Source organism: Dasypus novemcinctus, unplaced genomic scaffold (assembly GCF_030445035.2).
Source record: "Dasypus novemcinctus isolate mDasNov1 unplaced genomic scaffold, mDasNov1.1.hap2 scaffold_174, whole genome shotgun sequence".
NCBI lineage: Eukaryota > Metazoa > Chordata > Mammalia > Cingulata > Dasypodidae > Dasypus > Dasypus novemcinctus.
In genome coordinates, this window is record NW_026688162.1 from 193,316 (window position 1) to 206,987 (window position 13,672).

Sequence of the window (13,672 nt, forward strand, 5' to 3'; positions counted from 1 at the left end):
TGTCCTGTATATTACACACCTGTCCTGTTACACACCCATCTCCTGTATGTTACCCTCATGTCCTGTATATTACATACCCATATTCTGTGTGTCACACCCCCGTGCCCTGTATGTTACACTCATGTCCTGTATATTACACACCCATATTCTGTGTGTCACACACCCGTGTCCTGTATGTTGCATACCCGTTCTGTGCTACACCCCCGTCTCCCGTGTCGCACACCCACGCCCTGTGTGTTGCATACCCGTTCTATGCTACACCCCCGTCTCCCGAGTCGCACACCCACGCCCTGTGTGTTGCATACCCGTTCTGTGCTACACACCCGTCTCCCGTGTCGCACACCCACGCCCTGTGTGTTGCATACCCGTTCTGTGCTACACCCCCGTCTCCCGAGTCGCACACCCACGCCCTGTGTGTTGCATACCCGTTCTGTGCTACACACCCGTCTCCCGAGTCGCACACCCACGCCCTGTGTGTTGCATACCCGTTCTGTGCTACACACCCGTCTCCCGTGTCGCACACCCACGCCCTGTGTGTTGCATACCCGTTCTGTGCTACACACCCGTCTGCCGTGTCGCACGCCCGCGCCCTGTGTGTTGCATGCCATCCTGTGTGTGGCACACCCGTGCCCCGCGTTTTGCCCGTGACACCCCTGGAGGCACCAGAGCAGCGTCCCTACGGTAAAGTCCGCGGCCCTGTGCCCGCCGACGCGTGCCAGGCTGTGACGAGGCGCGCGCCTGCCCCCGCCGAGCCGGCCGCAAGCCCAGGAGGCGGCGCTGGACCCCCGGCGCTCGTGGATGGGGCATTGCGGAGAGGCCAGTCCCCCGGGGAAGCCCCCTTTCCCCCGGCGTCAGCGTGTCCGTGGCGGCACGAGCAGCTGGGGAGCCCGGGAATGCCAGGGCCACACGGTCCCGAATCCTCGCGCAGCTGGCAGTGGGTCGCGAGTCCTCACGCGCCCCCGGCGAGGCGGCGTTTTCCACGCTGGGGTTTTGAGACCGGCCACGTTGGGGCTTCCAGTCGGTGTCCAGCCTCAGCCCCTCGGCCCCCCTCTCGGTGTCTGCCACGGGGGGAAACGGCTCTAACCCGGCTTGGTTTGTGGGCTTCCCGGGAAGTCTGGGAATCTGAGCCCCGGCCCGACTCCAGCTGCCTGGCTTTAGACGGGCCGCTCGCCTGAGGAGCAAGGACCCACCGCCTGGTTGCATGGCCAGGGGCAGAGGGGAAAACCCGCCACCGACGCCTGGTGAGAAATAAGGCCGGCCCGGAAAAGCGGCAGGCACGGTGGCCGAGAGGACCTCACAGGGCACGTGGAGGGGCAGGCGCCATCCGCACGCACGAGCAGGGCAGGGCACACAGCTCAGGTCCAGGAGAGACGCGGCACGACGGAAAAGCCCGGGAAGGGGGGAGCTCCGTTTGGACGCAGCAAGACCCCAGCTGCATTTGGGGCATGCCTGGTTCCAGGTGAGTCTCTACACTCTGACCCTCAGGCTCCTCTTCAAGTGGAAGCGGAAGGTTGCGATGGTAACTATGTTTCGGTTAGCCGTTGCTGCGTAACAAGTTACTCCAACACGGAGGGGCGAAAACGACGACGACTACTTAGGGTCAGTCCTGTGGGCGGGATGCAGTTTGGTGGCAAGGACCCAGTGCTCACTGGCTCCTGGGGTCCTCAGCTCTGCGCCCCAGAGCCCCAGGGCCAGGTGGCTCCCCCTGTGGCAGCTCAGTGTCCCCAAGTTCCCGCCTTGTTGAGGTAGACGATTCGCTCCCATAAAGGTCACCTGCTTAAAAGGTACAATTTAGTGATTTTTTTAGTATATTCAGAGCTGTGCAATGTTTTCACTGCCCACGTGGGAACCCCGTGCCTGGTCGGCAGTCCCTCCCCGCCCGTCCCCCCCGGCCCCTGGGACCCTCTCCTCTCCGTTCCACCCCTCTGTCTGCCTGTGCTGGACCTTTCGCTTCAATGGGATACGACAGCTACCCTTTCCCTCTGCCCTTTCCCTCTCAGCATCACGGCTTTTCAAGATTCGCTCACGTTGTCGCGTGGGTCACGATGCCATTCCTTTCCACGGCTGGGGGATACTTCATTCTCTGGGTGGTCCGCCTTGTGTTTCTCCATTCACCTCTTTTTTTTTTCCTTAAAGATTTATTTTATTTACTTCTCTCCCCTTCCCCCCCCCATTGTCTGCACTCTCTGTGTCCATTCACTGTGTGTGCTTCTGCATCCGCTTGCATTATCCAGCGGCACCAGGAAATTGCGCCTCTTTTTGTTGCATCATCTTGCTGTGTCAGCTCTCCGTGTGTGTGGCGCCGCTCCTGGGTGGGCTGCGCTTTCTTTGCGTGGGGCGGCTCTCCTTGTGGGGCGCACTCCTTGCGCGTGGGGCTCCCGTACGCGGGGGACACCCGTGCGTGGCAGGGCACTCCTTGCGCACATCAGCGCCACGCATGGGCCAGCTCCACACGGGTCAGGAGGCGCTGGGTTTGAACCCTGGACCTCCCATGTGGTAGGCGGTCGCTCTACCAGTTGAGCCACGTCCGCTTCCCTCTCCATTCACCTCTTGATGGTCGTTTGGGTGGTTTCCCCCCTCTGGCTTTGTTTCCACTTCTTTTGCTGCTAGGACATCGCGTGAGTGGATGCTTCCAGCCCTCTTGGGTCTTGTCAGGCTGCAGCCTGGAACGGCAGACGGGGGCGTCCGCTGCGTCCTCTCGTCTAAAGGGAGCTGCAGGCCCGGCCCAGGGTCAAGGGCAGGGGACCACGCAGGGCCTGAGTACGAGGAGGCGGGGTTCACGGGAGGCCCCAAGCGAAGTCCTGAGTGCCCGCCTGACACATAGTAGGCACTTAATAAATGTTACTCCAGGGTTTTGTTCTCTTTATTGCTAAGAATAATGACCCCCAACAGGAGAACACAAACGGTAAGGACTTAGGTCTGCATTCATGAGCTGATAATCCATCAGCCACGCGGTGCAGACGATACAGGGGCGCTGTCCAGTGTGTGACCGGGCCCAGGTGGCAAGAGCAGCAAGGCCTCCTAGAGACCACAGGTAACCCGAGCACCTGACGAGAAGAATGAGGCCGGACGTGCTCATCCTAGAAAATACCGAATCACAGGAAAAAGCGTAAGAGGGAAAATAAAAGTCATCTGCCGGGCTACTTGTCAGAGGCAGCTGCTGTTCGTATTTCGGATTCTCCCAGTATTTTTCCTGCGCTTCGTGTGCATCAATACATATTGCAGTAAAACTAACATTAAGATCACGTTTCTGCTGTGTGTTTATCACTCAGTATTAAATTGTGAGCACCTCTCCATGTGATGCAATACTGTTGGTAACGGCTAGATGACGTATGCCTTTATGTTTTAGGTATAGCTTACGGTCATGCGTGGCTATGTCCAGGTGGATGTCTATACATGGATACCCCCGAGACTGCCACCCAGGTGGAGGGAAAGTTGTCAGGACCCTGTTGTCCTTCACTGTCCCCAACCTTCCCATGTCCCCAATCTTCCCACATCCCCAACCTTCCCACTGTCGTTATGGATTCCAGTTCACTGACAATGTTCCCCTGTTACTGGACACTCAGGTTGTTTCCATGCTTGTGCTCTTATAAACGATGCTGCTTTCAACTTCCTACATGTTTGTCTGCATCTGATCGCTTCAGGTAAATTTCTGGAAGTTGTGAAGAATGGGTCAAAAGGTCTAAAGGTTTTGAAATGCTCTCAGCTGAAGTGCCACCTTTTTTGCAAACACCTTCCTTGGTGTTCCCAGCCAGAATGAATTTCTCCCTTCTTCGCATTCCTGTTGCATATTGTTTTGTCTAGTATAAATATATCATCGTGGGAAGCAGATTTGGATCAATGCATAGGGCGTCCGTCTACCATACGGGAGGCCCAGGGTTCAGACCCAGGGCCTCCTGACCCGTGTGGTGAGCTGGCCCATGCACAGGGCTGCCGTGCGCAAAGAGTGCCGTGCCACGCAGGGGTGTCCCCCGCATAGGGGAGCCCCACGCGCAAGGAGTGCGCCCTGCAAGGAGCTGCCCCACCTGCCCGGGAGTGGCGCCGCACACACATGGAGAGCTGACGCAGCAAGACGCCGCAACAAAAAAGAGACACAGATTCCTGGTGCCGCCGAGAATGCAAGTGGACACAGAAGAACACACAGCGATCGGGGACAGAGAGCAGACAATGGGGGAGGGGAAAGGGGAGAGGAATAAATAAAATAAATCTTAAAAAAAACCAAAACAACAACAGGCTTGGTGCATCTTTGTAGCCCCCTAGTTGGAGACACAATAAAAATTGTGTTCTCTTGCCTATCTTTGAAGCTCCTCGGTTCAGTCTCAGTTTAAAAAGAGCATGTAAGTAGAAATTTTCTCTCCAAACCTGATCCCCATAAAACCCATTATTTCTAGATAATTCTTAATTAAAAAAAAAAAAAGATATACACCTGAGTTAGAACTTGAAAGAGAGGCAGAGCTGGGATATGCTTATGGAAGGGCTACAATTGCTTATCCAAAGCGAGGTCAAGGATCTCCCCCAAGGGCCAGCCTCCCACTTGAGCCCTCTGCGCGCGAGGGCGTATCTTGCCCTGGCTGGTTTTCTCCCGGCAGCGGGAGGCCAGGCTTTGCCCCCGTGCGGGAGCGGCGGCTCCTGCAGAGGCAAGCGCGGGGCGGGGGCGCGACGGCGGCGAGGCTCCTCCCCGGCTGCCGCCCCCCCGTTCCGGACCCTCAGCCTCCCTGCAACCAGCCCCTCCTCCCGAGGCCGGGCGGGGCCTCCCCCGGGCCTCCCCGGGCCCCACGGCGTCCAGAGGGGAGACGCGGGCGGCGACCACCGCGGGGGCGGAGGCCCCCGGGCGCGTGGGGGGGGGAGGGGTGACCCTGGGCCTCAGTTTCCCCCCTGGGGACGCGTCTGCTTCGGAGGAGGACGGTGTCGGTTTGCCCGCCGTCTCCAAGCGCAGCCGAGGGCCCGGGGCTGGGGGGGGGGGGGGGTTCCCGGGCGGGGGGCGCGATCTGGGGAGCCGTCCCGCGGGGGGGGGGAGGGAATACGCGCATCCGGGGCACGGAGGCCGGGGGTGCCGCGCCACCTCCCCGGGGGGACACGGCGCGGAGGCCCCGCCTCAGCCGCAGGTGCGCGCCCCGGGTTCCCGCGCGCCCCGGCCCCGAACGCCGACTTCCGGCGCCGCCGCGGCCGCCTCAGCAGCAGCGTCCGAGGACCCCCGCCCCCCCCCCCCCCCAGCCCCGAGCGCCCCGCGCAGGCGCCCTACGGCGGGGGGCGGGGCCCGGCGGCGGCCGTTGCCCCGCCCAACCGCCTCCCAACGGCTCTCCCGGGCGGCGGGGCGCCTGCGCCTGCGCGCGCGTGCGCGGAGGCGCGCGCGGGGGTGGGGGGGGTGGGGCGGGGCGGTCGGCGCGGCCCCGCCCCCCGGCCCGGCGTCTCCGCCCGCCCCATCTCCCAACCTCCTCAGCGTGGCGCCGACGCTGCGTGCGGCGCGGGTTACCCACAGTGCTCCGCGCGGGGGCAGCTCACTGGAGTTTGGTTCTCGAGGCGGCGGCGGCGGCTCCGGCGGCTCCTCCTCCTCCTTCTGCGGCGGCGGCGGCGGCGGCCCGGGCCCGAGCCCCCGGCCCCGGCTCCCCTCTCCCCGCCGCCCCGCGCGCCCCCGCTCCTCCGGCGCCGCGGGGAACATGCGGCCCCGCTCCCGGGGGCCGGCGAGTGAGTGACCCCCGGCCCCCGCCTCAGCCCGCCGGCCCGGCCGCTCCCCCCCGCCTCGCCCAGGCAATGACAGCGGCTCCGGCGTCTCCGCAGCAGATCAGGGACCGGCTGCTGCAGGCCATCGACCCCCAGAGCAACGTGAGTACCCGCCTCGCGGGCCGGGACCGAGGCCGCGTGGGCCCGGGACCCTCCCCCTCCCCCGCGGCCCCCGCCCGCCCGGCCCCGGGGGACCCGCCCGGCGCCCACCTTGCCCCGACGGCCGCTGCCATCCCGGCCTCTCGTCCCCCCGGGCCCGGGCCGGGGGCAGCTCGGGCGGCCCGGCGGCGCTCGGTACGTGAGGCCGAGGCTTCCGTGCGGCCTGGGCGGAGGGGAGCAGAGCGGAGCCGAGGCCAGAGCGGGGCCTCCCCTCCCGATCTAGCTCTTCCACCCTCGCCGTTCCGGGCGGAGCTCACCCGCCTCGCCCTCCCCTCGGGACCCCAGACCCCCGGGAAGCCCTCCCGGCGCGGGGGAGGGGAGGGAGACAGGCTGCGGAGCAACTGGTGTCCCGGGCATGACTCGGGGAGCCCGTGTCTCCCGTGTCTCGGCCTTCTGGGTGATCGGGGAAGTCTTTTTCCTCTCCTCCCGGTTGGAAGTACCTTCCTGGCTCCTGAAGGAATTCCCCCTCCCTGCCCGTCTTGTTTTGCCCTAACCCGGGTGCCCGGGGCTCCCCGAGAGTCCCCCCGCGTTCTGCCACTGGACATCCCTCGCCGGACCCTTCTCAGGGCGCTGCCAGTTGGGGCATAGGATCTTGGGGAAGGTGGGATTCCTGGGGCTGGGTGACCACGGCGTGTCTCACCCAGCCAGAGCCCGGCTGTTTTTTTTGGGCAGTGAGTTCGACATGGGTGTTTTCTCGCCCGTTCCCCCAAGATCTCTGCTCCGGTCCCCCCTCCCTTACCCCCGCCTGGGGGTCCCAGCCTGGTGGTGTGTGACCTCGGCAGCCCGAGGTTGTCTCTTTCCTGGCTGCCCCTCCTCGGAGGCTGTTCTTTGGCTCCCCGAGTGGGCAGGGGAAGGCTCGTGGTGTCCCCCTCGCTCCCCGAGGGCGTGCTGGCCGAGGGGGGCCGCTTTCTCAGGGGGCCGGCGCAGGTCGGGCAGGAGGAAGATGTGGCGGCGTTTCCGTGTGAAGGGAGCCTCTGCCTTTGCTGGGGGACCAGGAAGTGGCCGTCCAGGTCGCTGTGCAGTGAAATGGAAGGAAAATCATCTTGGGCTTGGCCAGGTAACTCCGACTGCTCGCCTGTGGGCGCGCTTGTTTGTCGTCTCTGCGACCCTGGCCGCGTTTCCACAGCAGGGTGTACAGCCTGGCGGGTCGGGAGTGAGTTGGGGAAGAGAGTGAGGGGTGGTGGTCTTTGCGAGGCTCTGACCTGGGCTGTGTCTTAAGCCGTTCGCTCATCCCTGGTCCTCTGGTCCCATTTAGATCGACTTGGTGATAAGTTGTCTCTAGCAAAGGCCGTGTCTGTGTTTGTTACGACTTTGGGGGCGGAGTAGGCACAAGCTATAGGAAACCTTCCAGAATGTCCTTTTTGCAGTAACTGGTGCTGCTGCAGTTCTCAAGACTGAAAGATGAGAGACTTAAAAAGTGACAAGTGAGATGGAGCTTTGGTAGTAGCTTTTGCCTCTTGTGTCGAGCTGGAGTGTAATTTCTTGAATTCTACGTGCTTGCTTCCCTTGGGAGAAAATCTGAGAGGCTGTTGAGATGCTGGCGCTGACCTTTCGTGACAGGAGAGCAGTGGGGTCAGGAGGCGCTTTGGCAGGCGTGGGCCACGAGGTTGCAGACTCGGTGTCCGTGACCTTGCAGGGGCCCTGCTGTCCTGTGCGGCTCTAATCTAAAGGGTCCCGGGCACGGCCTGGGGGCAGGGGGAGACGGGCCGAGCGAGGGGCGGGGAGAGGGAGCCAGCCTGAGCTCCGTGCGCCTCAGCGTGTGCACAGACGTCCGGTGTATCCAGGCCTGTGGCTGCGTCGCGTGGTCTGGGCTCTGGTCGTGGCGTGCTGGAGTCCTAGCGGGGCGAGTGGGAGTGGGGAGCCCGGCGGCACGTGCGGGGCGTGAGGGCAGGGTCCCTCCTTAGGCTGCTGCGGCGCCGTGGCCGGGCAGGGGCTCTGGAGCCCCCGCGGGTGGGTGAGGGACGGCGGGGAGGCCTGGCCTGGGAGCGGGTGAGGGGCGGGAGTCCCCGCTAGGCCCAGCCGCTGCACGGCTGCCCTTCTCCGCCTTGCCCAGTTACGAATTTCAGTTCTGGATAGTTAGTTGACACATATTTAAGATGCGTATTGGAAAAAAAAAACGGGGACAGTGTTGAGGAGCCAACACTAAAATTAAACCTCTTCTGAGAGAAGTGACGGAAAACGGTGTCATGTAATGCTTACCTTCGTGGACACACGGGTATGGTTCATAAACAGCTTTTGCTGGTATCGATTCAGTGTCTCGGCCGACCTAGTGACCACAAGGATCCAAAAAGCTGGGCGCGTAACAAGAAGTAGCAGAGTAACGTTTCCTGACCGCCTCCTCGATGAACCAGCAAGTTGTCATTTGCTTCAGACTCTACCGGATGGAGTATTTGAATTTCTGCAGCAGCCGGCTCCGAGTTCATTCTGCCCACTCAGAAAAAGCGAATCCTGTGCACTCCTTTTCAAGACGCGGCTCCCGGCGTTTTGGGTCAGGCGAAGCCGCACTCTTCCCGTGGGCGCGGGAGCCCAGCACGTCGAGGGCGCTGCTGGAGCGCAGTGTGCGGCGTGGCCCGGCCCGCGCTGCCTCCGCGGAGCCAAGCCGGCGCAGAAGTCCCGCGCGTCCTCCGTCCAGCGAGGCCCGGGTCCCGATCTCTCGGGCACCGTTGTTCCGCCAGCGTACGAGCTCCATCCTCCCGGCAGAACGCCGGCGGCGTGAGCACGTTCGTGTCTTCTTGTCTCAGCAGAGCAGGAGGGCCGTCAGGCTGAGCGGGCGCGGACCGGGACTGCAGAGCTGTGCGCTGGACGCTTTTACCAGAAAGCCCTGGAGACCGCTTCCGCCCAGGGCGGCAGCTCACCGACTCTTCTCCCGCGGACCTCCAGCAAGCGCAAAGGCGGGTGGCGCTTCTGTGGGGCCACGGGGAACGCGGCCGCCGAGACGGGGCTCACGCCGGGGAAACTGACAGCCGGGCAGGCGCGATGTCCCCACCAAGAGCGAGGTGACAGCGTGGGGCCTGGCGAGGACGAGGGGGCCGGCCTGGCCCTGGGTGCCCGAGCCACTGCCCCCAGAGGGCGGTGCTGGAGCAGGAGGCCCCTCGGGAGCTGCCTCCTCACGTCCAGCTGGCGTTGGAGAGAGAGGGAGGGAGGCCCCGGAGCGTGTGCTGCTCAGGAAGTGCAGATGGCTTCCAAAGGAGAGGAGCACAGGCCCAGAACCAGGTGACCCAGGGGCGCTGGAGAGACGCAGGCAGGAGGGAGCGTTTTCCACCCAGGATCTGCCACGTGGGCGCGGGGATTGGTGACCAAGCCCCGGAAGTCTCCCTGCAGATGGAAGGTTCCGGTTCTGGCTGGCCCATCAGAGGCAAGGGGGCTCGTGATGGGGCAGCGTGTGTGGCTTTATTTGTTTTTTCTTTTCCTTGTCCATCCTCACGCGAAGCGCGTCGTGCGAGCTTTGTAGAGCATCAGCTCTGAACAGAGCAGCTGAACCGAGCCCGTCATTCCCGCCGGCCGCCCTGCAGGCGGGAGGGGGCGGCGTCTGGCCTCTGGCAGCGCCATGGTAAGGTGCCTTTTAGCGGGAGTCGCCTGGGCCGGCAGGGGAGACGCTTCCGTGGCTTCCTGGGCCCCGCGACGGCACTTACCTGCCGGAGCTGGGCACCGCTCTCGAGGGGCGAGGGGGCGGCGTGGGGGGCCGCATGGGCCCGCGCAGGCCTACGGGAGGTTCCTCCGGGGGTGAGCTGTACCCGCGCTGGTGGCGCTGGTGGGCAGGGTGGCGAGAGGAGAAGGCCTGTCCCCTCGGCCGCTGGTGGTCGTCTGGGGCGGCGGCGTGGGCCCCCTGGGGTTGAGGGCTTGTGGGAACGGCCACGTGTCGGCGGACGTTTGGCAAGCCTGGGCGTGGGCTCTGGCTTTGCCTTCAAGGTGACAGCGCTCCCCTCTCAGCTGGAGGCAGAGCAGCCCCGCGCCCCGTGTCCTCAGGACTGAGGACCGCGCGCATGGGGGAGCGCGGCCGCGCCCTGAAGTGGGCCTGTACCGCGATAACGAGGCGCTGGTCCCCGAGGCGCGAGGGCGGGGAGGGCGGGGCAGGTGGGACACGGGGCACTCGGGGCCCTGGGATTCTCCTGCGCGGCCCTGCAGCGGCGGGTACCGGCCGTTCTGCGTTTAGTTGAGAGACCTGTGGAAGCGTAGACCTTGGCTAGCGGCGGGGGCGAGTACCTGTTCTTGAGTGGCAGCGAATGCACCACAATCCCGTAAGACGTTATTAGTAGGGGAAAATGGGGGGTAGGTGGGAATCCCCTGTGTTTTCAGCGTAGCTTTTCTGTAATCTAAAACCTCTAAAAATAAACTTAAAAAAGGAAACAACTCCCAGCGCTTTTGAAGTCAGCTTGTAATGCCCTCAGTGCTCCAGAAAAGCGGCCCCTCGTCAGTGGAAGCGCAGGACCGTGGGGTTCGAGTCTCTCGAGTGTCCTTGAGAACCTGACACCTGGGTGGCGGCCCCCGCCCCACCCGCTGGCCCCGCGTTGGGTGCCTTGCCTACGTGGCTCCGGCACCGGGGACAGGCTGTGTGCGTCCACGGCTCTGCGCGTCAGGTGGGTCGCGGGCGCTGGCGGGAAGCAGGCGCGCGGCCTGGCCTGCGGCTCGCCTTCTCGCCCTGTCCTCGGGAGGTTCCAGGCGGCCCTGGAAGGTGACTGCCCTCGCCGGCAGTCTTCGAGGCCTAGGGGCTTTGCGGGGGAGCCTGGGCGGAGGCTGCCGTCAGGGATGCGTCCTTCCCAAGGCTCCTGTGGTCACCGCAGCCCCGGGTCCGGGCCACGCAGCGTGTGGGGCCAGGTGTGCGCCCTGGGCACGGAGCTGTGTGCGTCGTCTCAGCCCCAGCCGCCCCGGCCCTCGCCCCTCTCGGTGTCCTTCCCGTCCCCTGGACGCGGCCTTCTGGAAGCTGGTGCTTGGTTTCCACCAGTGGAAACCGTACGTTTTGTTTCCTCGGGGCAGGGGGCTGCCTGCCTCTGCCGGCGCCTCGGAGCCCAGTGACGGGTGGTCAGGACGAGTGGCACCCGTGGCTGCACCCGTGGCTGCGCCCGTGGCTGCGCCCGTGGCTGCGGAGGCAGCGTGCCTTCAGTCTGGCCCTGTCGGTGCCATGCAGCCGTCCTCCGGGGGCCCATGTGCAGAGCTGGGCAGTGCTGGCCTGGGGTGCCTGGGAGCTGGGGGCCTGCCCGGGCGAGGAGGGTCTCCCCGGCAGCTGTTTATGAGCGGGGTCCGGGGGTGCCCCAGGGCTGGGCGCTCCACGGCTGTGCTGGCTGCGCGGTGCGCCGCTCAGGTGCCCAGTACCTGCCGCGGGGGGCCTGGTGGCCCCGGGGCGGTCGCCGAGGTGGGGTGGGCGTCTGGGGCTGGCTGCCTCTTCTGTCCCAATGGACCTGTTCCTCATTCGCTTTATGCAGAGATGCTTCAGAACTCTTAACAGAGGGAGATGGCTCTCTTGGATGTTTCATTGTTGGGAATTCAGAATGAAAATTTTTACATTTGGGTGTGAGGAGTCTGCCCTTGGTGTGCGTGAGGGGAGTGGTGAGCCTGAAAGCAGCAGCCAGCCGGCCTCGGCCACGGGGTGAGGGCCGGGAGGGGGCCCCCGGCCCCGGCTGCGGCGGCGGGGTCTGTTCTCACGTATGTGGAGGCTGGCCTGCAGCCTCGGTCAGGCCAGCTCTGTGCGGCTTTCTGGGGATACAGAACCAACAGGGGACGTGCCTTTAACTAGTACGAGATGTTATGCGCCGTCTCGTACTGCCGTGGGGAAGGAAGCACAAGTCCAAATCCCATGGCGCAGGCTGCAAGCCGGGGGCTCTGATGCAGGCGCTTGTTGAGTTCCTGGGAGACCCCGGCTGTCTGAAGTAGAGATGGGGGTTCTCTCTCTGGTGCTGAGATCACCTCTTGTACGGCCTTCAGCTGGTTGGATGAGCCGCTCATTGCTCTTGGCAGTCTCCTCAGTAGATCGAGGAGGCAGCCAGCCATCTACGCAGTCAACTCGCTGGTAATTAAAGTCCCTGAAATGTGCTTTTTTAGTTAGCCCAGGGCTCGCGTGACCAAAGCTCTGGGCACCATCACCTGGCTGAGTGGACAGGTGAGCCTGTCCGTCACAGTCCACCCCTTGTCGACTTGGCAGCCATACACATCAGTTAACCATACTTAGTCTCTAAATAGAAAAAATGGCAGATAGACACATATTTATTTTCTCCACCTAACAATAGTCTCCTGTCCTGCATACAACAGGAAACGCACAGATTCCTCCAGAATCGGTGCAAGCTTGACATTGGGTGGTCACTGGGCAGACCATTACAGGTTTATCTGACAAAGACTCAAAAGAATTTAAGCTTTCAGTGTCCCCACTGCCATCATCATCAACCCATGTGTCTCCACCCCATCCTCAGGCTTCCCCCCCTTCCAGCCGATGCCTTCCCTTTCAACAGCAGACACCCTGCAAGGCTGAGAGTGTAGTTTCCATTGTTGACTCTGCTACTTGCACGATGAGACTCTGAGTCTGGTTTTCAGAGATCTCCAGTCTGCAGCTGCAGGAAACAAGATTCTCTTTCAGAGCAAACGTAGACACTTTCACATCCTTCGTGCAGCACTTAAATTGCCAGTTCGAGCCTTTAGCTCATCCCTTTCTTTTGTAACTGTGTCCACCGTTTTTAGGAGCAGCCAGCCAACATTGTGCCTGTGAACTCTACAGAACTCTGTCACGGTGTTAAAAGCACTCTCATCCAAATCCTGGCCTCTTACAAGCGTGGAAGTAGTCGTATCCCGCAGTGGTACTTAGTGTATCTCCATTGCCGACTCACGCTGTGGACTGTCAGTGGCCTCTTGATTATCGGGAACAGTTATTAGTGCCCTTGAATCTAATCAGAGTAGAGAGTCCATTGCAAAAATCCCAGAACCAACTTTCACGATTTTGTTTCTCAAGAACCGCTCCTGGTACCAAGCTGTATTAGGTTTCTCTAGGGAAACGGAGCCAGCAGGAAATATCTGTAAATAGTACGAGACTTTATAATATGGTCTCACGTGACGATTCTCTCTGATGCTGAAATCGCTTCCCCTTCGGAGGCCTCGGCTGGCTGGATGAGACGTCACTCGTTGCTGACGGCAGTCTCCTCAGTTGACTGCAGAGGTGACCAGCCTTCCTCGCAGTCAGCTCGCTGATGGCTGAAGTCCATGAAATGTCCCCATATTCCAGGCAGCCCCGTGCTCACTTGACCAAGGCACCGGGCACCGTCACGGGGCCGAGTCGACATGCTAGCCTAACCACCACGGGGCAGACCAGAACGTGGAAGGTGGGGGGTCCGCGGGAGGCGGGCAGGCTGGCTTGGCCCGAGGGGGTCACGCCGCGGAGCTGCCCGGGCCTCCGTCGAGCCCTCAGGCGCCGTGACCGACAGGCTTGGGGGGAGTGTGGCGGGAGGGAGAGCTGCCTGTTGGGTGACCTCGTGCCAGGTGGCCTGCGGGGACCCGCGTCTCCAGTGCTGAGGGCTGCGCCGGCGCGTCCCAGACCCGGCCGTGGGGGGCAAGGCCTTCTGCAGAGCCCTGAGGGGCTCCCGGGGGTGGCAGCCGGAGTCGGGGTCGGGCTGGGCCCTGCGGCGCTGGGTGCGCCCAGGCGGGGGTCTCTGGAATCTCCTGAAAGGAGGCGCTCCCGGGCGCGGCGTCAGGGCCTGGCTGAGGGGCGGGCAGGTCCCGGCGGCGCCCAGCCCGCGCCTGCCTTCCGGGTGCCAGTCTCCAGCCCCTGCTGTCGGACATGCCACGCCGAGTGTCCCTTTCCCCCAAGCCTTCC

The 13,672-nt window shown here is 63.1% G+C and overlaps 1 protein-coding gene across 2 annotated transcripts in view; it reads left to right on the forward strand.

The window, feature by feature from the left end:
* Positions 1–5,517: 5,517 nt before the first annotated feature.
* The window catches only part of MED26 (mediator complex subunit 26), a 29,120-nt gene continuing 20,965 nt past the window's right edge, over positions 5,518–13,672 (forward strand). The window contains exon 1 of one of the 2 annotated variants that reach the window (XM_058292644.2): positions 5,518–5,823. In XM_058292644.2, the coding sequence (XP_058148627.1) occupies positions 5,752–5,823 (72 nt within the window). In that variant the 5' untranslated portion in view covers positions 5,518–5,751. Of the gene's footprint in view, positions 5,824–5,867; positions 6,938–13,672 lie in introns of those variants that run through there. The other variant, XM_012528490.3, reaches the window with a different exon arrangement.